General features: G+C 38.6%; 1 protein-coding gene across 1 annotated transcript in view; it reads right to left on the bottom strand.

The window, feature by feature from the left end:
* Nucleotides 1-5,055: 5,055 nt before the first annotated feature.
* The window catches only part of LOC137425427 (uncharacterized), a 60,246-nt gene continuing 54,331 nt past the window's right edge, over nucleotides 5,056-10,970 (bottom strand). The window contains exon 8 of the mRNA XM_078773710.1: nucleotides 5,056-5,723. Within this exon, the coding sequence (XP_078629836.1) occupies nucleotides 5,155-5,723 (569 nt within the window). The 3' untranslated portion in view covers nucleotides 5,056-5,154. The remainder of the gene's footprint in view (nucleotides 5,724-10,970) is intronic.

Genomic DNA, 10,970 nt, shown 5'->3' with positions numbered 1-10,970 from the left:
TATTTAAACAGTACAAAGAACATTGCAGGAATGCAGTGTACATGGGGAATAAAAAAAGGAATTACATAAAGTTTTCACTGAAGAAAGCGGTGTGTGATAAAACAAATGCATTTTCACATTTGGAGGTTCACAGCAAAACCTGTTTATAGCACTTTAACATAAACTGGCAAAGCATTGTTGGGCATCATGTATATGGTGGCACATATAAATGCATATGTGCATGTATGTATATATATATATATATATATATATATATATATATATATATATATACATATATATATACATATATACATATATATATATATATACATATATATACATATATATATATACATATACATATATATATATACATATATATATATACATATATATATATATATACATATATATATACATATATACATATATATATATATATACATATATATACATATATATATATACATATACATATATATATATACATATATATATATACATATATATATATACATATACATATATATATATACATATATATATATATATACATATATATACATATATATATATATATATATATATATATATATATATATATATATATATATATATATATATATATATATATATATATATACATATATATAAACATGCAATAACATTTAAATCTTCACTTCCCTTGGAGCTGCGGTTACAGCATAGTGCGCATGGATTACAGTTAAAAGAAAATAAAATAACCGTCAAATACTGAATTGTGATTAATGATTTGTCCAAAGCATCTCTGCACACGTGTTCAACGAGGGAAGAAATAATCTGTTGTTCCAGAATGAAAAAAAAATTGTACATCATTCACCATTTCTCTTGTGTGAATTAATCCTTCATTTAACAATCCTTTGTACTTTCATCTTCTAGCTCTTTAACGAGCTGTGTTTATCACAATTATACACCACCACGTATTCAACAATCCTACTGCAACGTTGAAAAATGAAGCGTTTGCAAAAGTAACTATGTGCGTAGTTCACGCAGTCACTTAAAAGAGGTTTTACTGGTTAATACAAACGTCTAGAATGCACCAAAAAAAACCCCAAAAAAACATGGACTTGTATGTCATTATGACTTAGCTCCATGTAAATACAACCAACTACAGGCTAATCATACGATTGCAGGAGCTTCAACTCCCCCACAATCCTCAAAAGTATCAAAGCACCCTCTTGCACTTCAACCACAAACATTTTACATCAAAAGTTCAAACCACGTTAACATTTCCAGTTAGAGACCTTCTTGGTTAAGGTTGATGGATAGCCATCGTCCACAGTGCTGATTGTTCAAAGTGGTCTTGTGTAAACCTCTCAAGTGACCAATGTTACGGATTTGCCCGAAGCACCAGCACACAATGGAGTACACTTTCAACTTACATATAATTTCTTTTATGCACCAACTAAAGCGAGCAGACTGGACAACTGACTTGGCATCCCCTCCATAGAGGCCTGCATTAACATCACTGTGATGATGGATGTCGGTTCATAATACATCTGCGTGGATTAGAATTGTCAATCTAGAAAGTGTGTACAATGTAAAAACGGGAATAATATGATACAACACTATCATGAAAGTAATATACAACAAAAATTGTTTTCCTTTATCATTCTTCCCAAAGATATTACCATTAATGTAGTGTAGTAGTGCAGTACGAAGTTAAAACACAAATAGGCCTGAATGCGGACGGACCATAATTTTACACCAATATCATGCCAAGTATGTAGAACTGGCATTAAACACTACGAGCGGAAAGATCATCACCAAACAATGAATAGTGGTTAAAGGTAGAATTTAAAAGGAAACAATTCTGCAACAAACTCGAAGCAATGTGGCACCAAATAAAAACATATGCGCAAACGATATTGTACGCTATATGTATTTGTAAAAAATAAAAATAAGGAACTATTTTTTCAAACTATTAATAGATTGGTGCAACTGTTGCTTCCACCATAATCTGATATCCACCACCGACCAATGGAAGGCTTTGAAATATAGTTATATCACCTCCTATGATGAAACGATTAAATGTTGCATCACATTTTTTATAACCAAAACAATAATCATCAAATGTGCAGCACCTTATAGGGTTTGTCAGGGTCAGCAAGTCTTTCAAATAACCACAGCATGGTAAGTGTTGTAACTAGAAACATCTAAGAAACAGTGCATAGAAAAAGGAGCTTAGAAACACGAACAGTTAATTTCACATCTGGGGAGCTTTCAACAGATTAAAAAGATGTTCCAGGCTAAGATTTCGTTTTCCAAAACTATTTGTGATTGTGCTATAACAGCTGAAAAGTAAAAGCATGGGATGAGAAGACGGAATCAAAACGGGCCCTTTGACATTTCTTCACCAAGCAATCGAAAGAAGATTAGAGACAATTGTGAAGCAAAAGTGGCTTTTAACAAATGGGCAGAAACATTTTTACTGGCACAATTCCTAATGCAAAGGCCCATATGGAAATGGACACAAGGAGAGTTTTTTTTAAAGAGGGAAAAATGTTCAGGTGCTTTCATGATCACTATACATTAAGGAAGAGGACTTTAACAACACACTTGTCCAAATATAAGAAAAATGCATTGACCGACTTGTAGTAATATTCATACAAATACAGTACACTAACACAACATACGTGGAGGGATTACAAGGATGCTTTTTTAGCAGAAATTATACGAGCCGATTTTGACAGGTTGTTCAGAATGTGATTTCTGTGAAAGAGGCGGCTATCAGTTGCCTTAAATGTATTTAATGGCTGGCTAAAAAGATGCCCATGCACAACTGGGAGCTGAAAAGAGGTTACCATCCCACCTGGGCTGCCCAAAGATTTACAAACTTTCAGGAAGTTACACTGGATGGAACAAATATGTTTAAATAAGGAAGTCTCGACCTGCGTCAGTGGACAGGTAGGACAATGGATACAATCAACATAACTTGATTGAGGTATGCTGAAAGAAGCTGATACCAGAAACCAGAAGAAGCTGATATTTTGTACATTAAACATTTGTCACAGCGATAAAGGGGGTTAACGGCCTTTATTTTCTCTGAAGGAAAGTTAATTCCCAAAACGTCAGCTTCTTCTTGCTTCCCACAATGGTTCGCATAGTTTGCTCAATATTCTGTGGATTAAAATCATTCTCCACACACACACACACACACACACACACACACACACACACACACACATATATATATATATATATATATATATATATATATATATACACATACATATGTGCGTGTCGCCAAAGGTGGCAGCGCCAGATATAAATTTTTCAAAAAAAGGTGGCAAAGGTCATTTTTTAAAAGGGGAAAAAGGTGTACCTATAGCTCAACCCTCTGAAATAGACAACTGAACTACAGGAAATAGATGTTATCAGCATTAGGACATTATTCACTCATGATGACTTCATTATCATAAAAGAATCTGCCACAAGCACAACACCTGATTATTTAAAACACTATAAAGATAATGATGAGGCCTTTATTTTGCGAGCAGGTTTCCAAAGAAGCATATGAGCCCATGTCTGATTAATTTTGGCAGAAAGCAGCAGCAGTTTGTAGAAGGAAATGCTAAAGGGCCAGGCTTTAAGAGGTATTAGAGAGTCTTCCACTACTGCTCTAAGGTAAAGTAGTGTTATTTTATCCCCAGGTTCAAAATCCAATCAAAAACAAAACACTTAAAACCACTTTACTACAAAAGAGAATACTAAAAAACACCCCCAACCCAAAATTTTTTTTTACTTGTTCTCTGTTTCACGTAACCTCTTCATAAAAAAATACTTTTGGCAAAGCACAAGAATACATGTATATTGTGTATACAAATAAATGTACTGGATGTAAAAACTGGTTTCTACCCCCGAAAGACCCCACTGCACACAACCATATTACTTAAATGTTCCTGTGTTTCCTCTCCTTTCTTGTGTTGTCAGCTCATTCCCTACTTGCAGGTTCATGTGTGTCCTCTCCTCCCCTCTCCTCCCCTTTATTGTTAGCTCATTCCCTTATTGTATCCCTCTGTGGCCACACTCTCACTACGTATACTATTTATCCCATTGTTAAGCCACTCTTCCATAAGCCTTGAATTTGTGTACAAAATAAAATACTGAAAATGTATTTTAGATCAGTGCAACTATACTACAATTGTGTTGTAGAAAATTGAATTACAAATCATCATAATGGTTAGCTATTTCTTCTTCCCTTTCATGCAAATTGACAAAGTTTCTCAAGTCCACAGAGGTAAAACACACTTTTAGACCCAAAACGGGCAAAATAGTCATCAGGACATCCGCTATAGTTCGTTGTTAATGTACTAAGGAGCCATCTATTCAACAAGTACACAAACACAAAAGGCATTTTTACTTCTCCCTCCCACCCCAACATCTAATCTGGCATACAGTCCATACATGCCCCTTCTTTGCCCACTCCGCTCCCATCATCCTCCCTCCTCTTCCTCCTCAATGCAGTATCCCCCAAGTAAATTAATAGACAGGCCCCTAAAATCCTTCTGCCTGGTCAAGTTTCCAATGAATGACACAAACCATTTTAAATTTGATACAAAGTGTACAATACTGCACAGTATTGAAATGCATGGCAAATTAAACTCCGAACTCTGAAGATATATACATATATATATGTAAATTTTTGGTCGGTAGAAAGTTGCACTTACTGTCATTTTGCTCAGTTTCTCAAACCAATTTTGCTTGTTATGCCAAGGTATCAGCGACGAGATAAATTCAGTACCAGGGGTGAAAGTCACTAATTGGAAGTCAAAATGCAAAAGATAGTCAAATGCAAATCTACTGAAAACAGCTGTGTTAAATAACAAAAGACAGCAATGTGTGTTTAACCAATAAACCTGCTTGTGTAGACAATCAAGTACGATGCAACATGAGTATAAACACAAAAATGACAAAAGCACGATGCTTCACGAAGTTACCTTGGTAACATACTTTGATAACTGTTCTCTGAAAATGTTAAATAATGTTAAAAAAAATTAACTAAAAACTACGTTCAAGCATAGAGGACCAATTCCAAAGGCAGCCTTTTCAAACCTTGTATGACATCACAGCAACTCGACACGACACGGCACAGACTAGCGTAATGCACACAATCATCAGACACATGAGAAATCACGTGGTGCCAGTCGATGTGCTATTACCGTGTGCCACAGTTCGGTGGTATGCCAGCATGTTTTCATGAGCAAATTCCTGCTTACAGTCACTGCAAGAATACGACTTTGCGATGGGAAGAATGCTTGCAGTATCTGCAAAACTGCTGACATGCTTGAGCTGATGCTTTCTTAGGTAACTCTTGAATTCAAAAGACAGTCCACAGACCTTGCACTGCAGCGGGAGGTTCAAACTGTGCCGGCGCTCGTGAAGCACCAGGGCCCGGCGGTTGGGCATGGAGACACCACAATAGCGGCAAAGCCGCTGCAACTTCCAGGGTAATGGTTGTCCTTTCGCGGTTGTGCCCATTGTCATTGTGGCTTGAATACTGTCACTTTCAGAGCGGGATTTCTTCCTCGACACTCTGACTTTCCCTGAAAAGTTTTTCTTCACTACATTTTTATTTTTTAACGACGCAATGTTAAGATTTGCTTTGCTTTTCTTGACACTCATTTTTGATTTCAACACCTTTTGGCTCATCACTTGCGCAGAAGGAAGTGTGGACTTTTTGACTAAATTAAGTTTCTTGCCTGTGTAAAGAAAAGGGGTAAAAAGGTGTGGAGAGAAAGGCAACAACAACAAAAAATGGCAACATGTTTACATTTCCTTTCAACGGGTATTCGATGAACAATATTAAGAAAGGAATAATTTGGCTTGTTCTGCACCTTAACAGCAGCTATCTACATTTTACACATGCAGGGTTGAGGGGAAGGTGTGCAATACATGGAAAAAACAAATAATTGAGCATAAGAAAGGTAAAAACAAGGGAAAGGAATATATAAAGTGGAACACAAAGGTATATGAGTAAGGGATGGTGGAGGGATGAGAGCGGGAATGTGGGGATAGCTCAGAATAAACCATATATTTGCCTCTCCTCCTCTCCCACTACTCACAAAAAAGAAACCTGATCTCACCCCATAAATATTCGTCCTCTATTGAATAAGAATATGTAATTCACTTAATATAGAGATACAGTCGTGGCCAAAAATATTGGCACCCTTGCACTTTTTTCAGATAATGCACCATTTCTTCCAGAAAATTGTTGAAATAAAAAAATCTTTTGGTATCCACATTTGTATTTCTTTGGTTTGCAGTGGAAAAAAACACAAAAAGCTTAAAAATTACAAAACCATAGCTTATTCCACACAGAAATCCGAAAATGGCCCGGACAATATTATTGGCACCTTTTAGAAGTTGTTAGAAATAATTAGATTTCAAGTAGATGATTCTCCTTTAGTTTGGAATTAAACTCACCTGTGGTGAGTTGCAGGTGGCTGGAATATAAAAATCACTCTTTCAACCAGTTTGAATGGAGAAAAGGAGCCATTCTGCTGTTTTGTGTCACTGTGTGTACCGTAATTAGCATGGAGAAAAGAAAGAAAACCAGAGAATTGTCTGAGGAGGTCAGATACAAGATTGTAGTAAAGCATGGACAATCTCAAGGCTATAAGTCCATCTCCAGAGACCTTGATGTTCCTGTGTCCACCGTATGCAATGTTATCAGGAAGTTTAAGGCCCATGGCACTGTAGCCAACCTCCTTGGACGTGGCCGCAAGAGAAAACTTAATCGAAGATTGCAGCTAAGGATTGTTCGAATGGTGGAGAAAGCACATTGATCAACTGTCAAACAGATTCAAGCTGACCTTCAGACACAAGGTTCGACAGTTTCAACTAGCACCATCCGTCGCCAACTCAATGAAAAGGGGTTCTATGGTAGAAGACCCAGGAGGACCCCACTGCTGAGAGAGAGACATAAAAAGGCCCGACTGGAGTTTTCCAAAACACACCTGAACAAAATCCTTCTGGGAGAATGTCCTGTGGACAGATGGGACCAAATTTGAGCTTTTTGGTAAAGCACATCATCTCTATGTTTGCAGAAAACAAAATGAAGCCTTCAAATAAAATAACACCTTCCCTACATTCAAGCATGGAGTAGGTTCACTGATGTGTTGGGGTTGCTGTGCTGCCTCTGGCACTGGGTGCCTTGAATGTGTGCATGGCATCATGAAATCAGGAGATTACCAAGGCATTTTGGAGCTTAATGTTCAACCCAGTGTCAGAAAGCTGGGTCTCCGTCAAAGGTCATGGGTCTTGCAGCAGGACAATGACCCCAAACACACTTCAAAAAGCACCCAGGAATGGTTCAAGACAAAATGCTGGACTGTTCTGAAGTGGCCATCAATGAGTCCAGATCTAAATCCCATTAAACTCCAGTGGGGAGATGTGAAAACAGCAGTTGGGAGAAGGCACCCTTCAAATCTGGGAGAACTGGAGCAGTTTGCACAAGAAGAGTGGGCCAAACTGACCATAGAGAGGTGTAGGAAGGTCATTAATGGCTATAGGAAGCGCTTGATTTTATGAAAGGTTATGTTTTCACCCCTGTCTGTATGTTTATCTGTCTGTCTGTAAGCAGCATATCCCAAAAGTTATGGACAGATTCAGATGAAACTTGGTGGATGGATTGGTTGTGTGACAAGGACAAATTGATTAAATTTCGTTGAAGATCCAGATGATGGTCCGGCCTGTCAGTGTGCTACAAAACGTAAACTGTTCAACCTCGAGGAGGTATGCGCTCCACCGGTTGCCGTTCTAGTTTTTGTTCTGTTTGTTCCTAATCGGTTTTGTGTTCTCGCTCTTATATGAGCATCGACACTGTGTAAAAACATGTAGGGGCAGATGTAGTGACAGATATAGACATAGAAATAGATGGAGAGAAGGATGTAGATGTAGAGAGGAAAAGAGAGCGAGAGCTTGGCCTCAAGCTAGTGAAAGAGGGAGAAGGGAGAAGGGAGAGAGGGAGCGAGGGAGAGAGGGAGCGAGGGAGAGAGGGAGAGACAGAGACAGTGACAGAGAGAGACAGAGACAGACAGACAGACAGACAGACAGAGACAGAGAGAAAGAGAGAAAGATATTACTGTATTTTTCAGTGTTCCAGTCAATGTGGAGTATAAGACAAAACTAAATCAACTACAGTAGTTAGCAAAACTGTCAGTAAGAAAAGAGGTGTTAATTCCTCCCTGACACTCAGAACACATCACAAGCTATGGCACTTCCAGGGTCATTAATATAAATGAGCATTTTGTGCATATTATTTGAATTACTTTATGGGAAAACAAACCTTTTGGATAAATTAGGAATGTAAACAAGTAGAGCTACATTCAAAGTACATCACTCACATTCCAAATAAATAAATAACATATCCTCCGGCACGTGACATTGCCAGGGAGATTTCAGCGCCAACCAATGCCGCAGTGCAGTACATGGAGATGGAATTGAGAGGGAGGGGTGTGCTATAATTGATTGATTAATTGTGTAATTAAAATAAATAAATGTTAATCGCAAATAATTAATTTCATAATCAATTGGCTGATAGCATACCGAAGCCACCACCGTTTCATCCGAATCTGTAACTTTAAAAAAATTAATCAAATAATTAATCGAAAAATTAAATAATCAATCGATTAATTGATTAATCAGTAAATCAAAAACACCCTTTACAGCCAAATCACTTGGTCACTGTCGTGTCCAAATATCAGCTTCCTAGCTCAAAATAGGAATAGGTAGTGACAAAATAGGTAGTGACATGGGCATTGAGGAAGTTAGGAGTAGAGGAATGGTTGATCAGAGTAGTGATGGCAATGTACGAGAGAGCACACACAGCTGTAAGGACGAAGGACGAGAACAGTGGTGTGTTTGAGGTGAAGGTGGGAGTGCATCAGGGGTCGGTACTAAGTCCACTACTATTTGTAGCTGTGATGGAGGTGCTGGCTCGGAACGTAAAGGAGGGTTTACCGTGAAAGTTGTTGTATGCAGATGATCTGGTGTTGATTGCAGAAAGTATGGATGGACTGAAGGAGAAGATGTACAAGTGGAAGGAATGTATGGAGACAAAAGGTCTGAAGGTGAATATCGGAAAGACGAAGGTGATGGCAAGTGGTAAAGCATGTGGTGATGTGGAAAGAACTGGGAAGTGGCCGTGTGCTGTGTGCAGGAAGGGTGTCGGAGTGAACTCCATTCAATGTACAATGTCGCTGAGTGGGTTCATCAAAAATGTAGTGGTCGGAGAGGGTCATTAACCAGTGTGGCAGCTACATTCAAGTGTAAGGTGTGCACAGAGGGAGCTGCAGATGGAGGAAATGTTGAGTTGGATCTTGGAGATGGCATGAAGTTGGAAGGTGTGAAAACATTTTGTTACCTCAGAGACATGCTGAATGGAGAAGGTGGATCAGACTCGGCAATGGTTGCTAGAGTGAGATGTGCATGGAAGACGTTTCTGGAACTGAGTGGCGTGCTGACCAGGAGGGGAGTGTCGTTGAAGCTGAAGGGAAAGGTGTATGCTGCATGTGTGAGAAGTGTTATGATTTATGGGAGCGAGACATGGATAATGAACGTAGAGCAGCAACGAAGGCTGGAAAGGGTGAAAATGTAAATGGTTCGGTGGATGTGTAGAGTATTGTTGAAAGAGAGGAAGACAAATGATGAATTGTGAAAGATGATGGGAATAGACCCTGTGATGAAAAACAGGTTGAGATGGTTTGGTCATGTGTTGAGGAATGATGAAAGTGACTGGTTGAGAAGAGTGATATAAATGAATGTAGAAGGAAGTAGAGGACGAGGAAGACCGAGAAAGACTTGGCTAAAGGTGGTGGAAGAAGAAATGCGGGCAACAGGGTTAATAAGGGGAGATGCAGAAAATCGGGCAAAATGGAGAAGATCGTCATGGGGACCGCAAGGCTAACCCCCACTCTAGCAGGAAAATGGCCTTAAAATGCCTGTTGTTGTTGTGTTGTTGTAGCTCAAAATGTGCCTGAGATAGTGCCCAGATGAGAAAAAAACAAATAGGTACTTAATAAACAGATAATAATTAAGTAATTAATCAATTAATTGCTTAATCAAAAAATAAAAATACCGTTTTCGCCAAAGCAATAATTGTTCACGATCTTGCCCAAATGTCAGCTTCCTAGCACAAAGGATTGCTGAGATATCACCCGGACAAACAAGAAAAGAAACGGAGTGAAAAGTGAGTACCATATTTTCCGGTGTATTAACCGCAGCCCTGTTATTCACCCTCAAAAAAATATATATATATATTTTTTTTTTTAATTCATGCTCCTGTCGAAGCTTGATAATGATGGACTGGAAGTGCGCAGTCTTATCAGCCGTGTCATCGGGTACATGTTGGGAGACGTGTGTGCGGTGTCGTACAGACAGATCATGACGTTCCATGAACCTGTAGGCCCACGACGGGTTGGTCGTGAAGTCTCCAATGTCATCCTTCTTCGCTAAGCTCCTCGCCTTCAGCCTGAGAGCAATTGTTGTGCAAGCGTTGTAAATGAAAAAGGTGTATATTCAAACTAATTTCCCATTATAAGAGGCAGAGGTTAGGGTGAGTGCTGCCTCAATCCTCATCTTATTGTCCTATTTTTAACAATTACAGTGGTTTATTAGCCCCCATTGGACTTAGTCCAAAACGGGGGCTTATGGATTGGGTCTCATCCATCCGTCCATCCATCCATCCGCAACCATATCTCAGAGATGTATGGACCTATTTTGTTCATACTTAACACAAAGACAATACGTGATGGTATACATATGCACATAATTTTGTTTCGGGGTGCGATCAAAGATGACCGACTAGCAGCCATTTTAGTTGTAAAAACAACATGTTGAACACGTCCTCAACCACTTATCGGACATGTATTTAGCGATGTTGTTCAAGCCTGGCACAGATAAAGAATGATGGCTTACATATGCACTTCATTTTCTTTGGAGATTAG

This window comes from Myxine glutinosa, chromosome 1 (assembly GCF_964187855.1).
Source record: "Myxine glutinosa chromosome 1, kmMyxGlut1.1, whole genome shotgun sequence".
Lineage (NCBI taxonomy): Eukaryota > Metazoa > Chordata > Myxini > Myxiniformes > Myxinidae > Myxine > Myxine glutinosa.
Note: the sequence above shows the minus strand (reverse complement) of the source record. Positions and strands in the feature narration are given on the sequence as shown.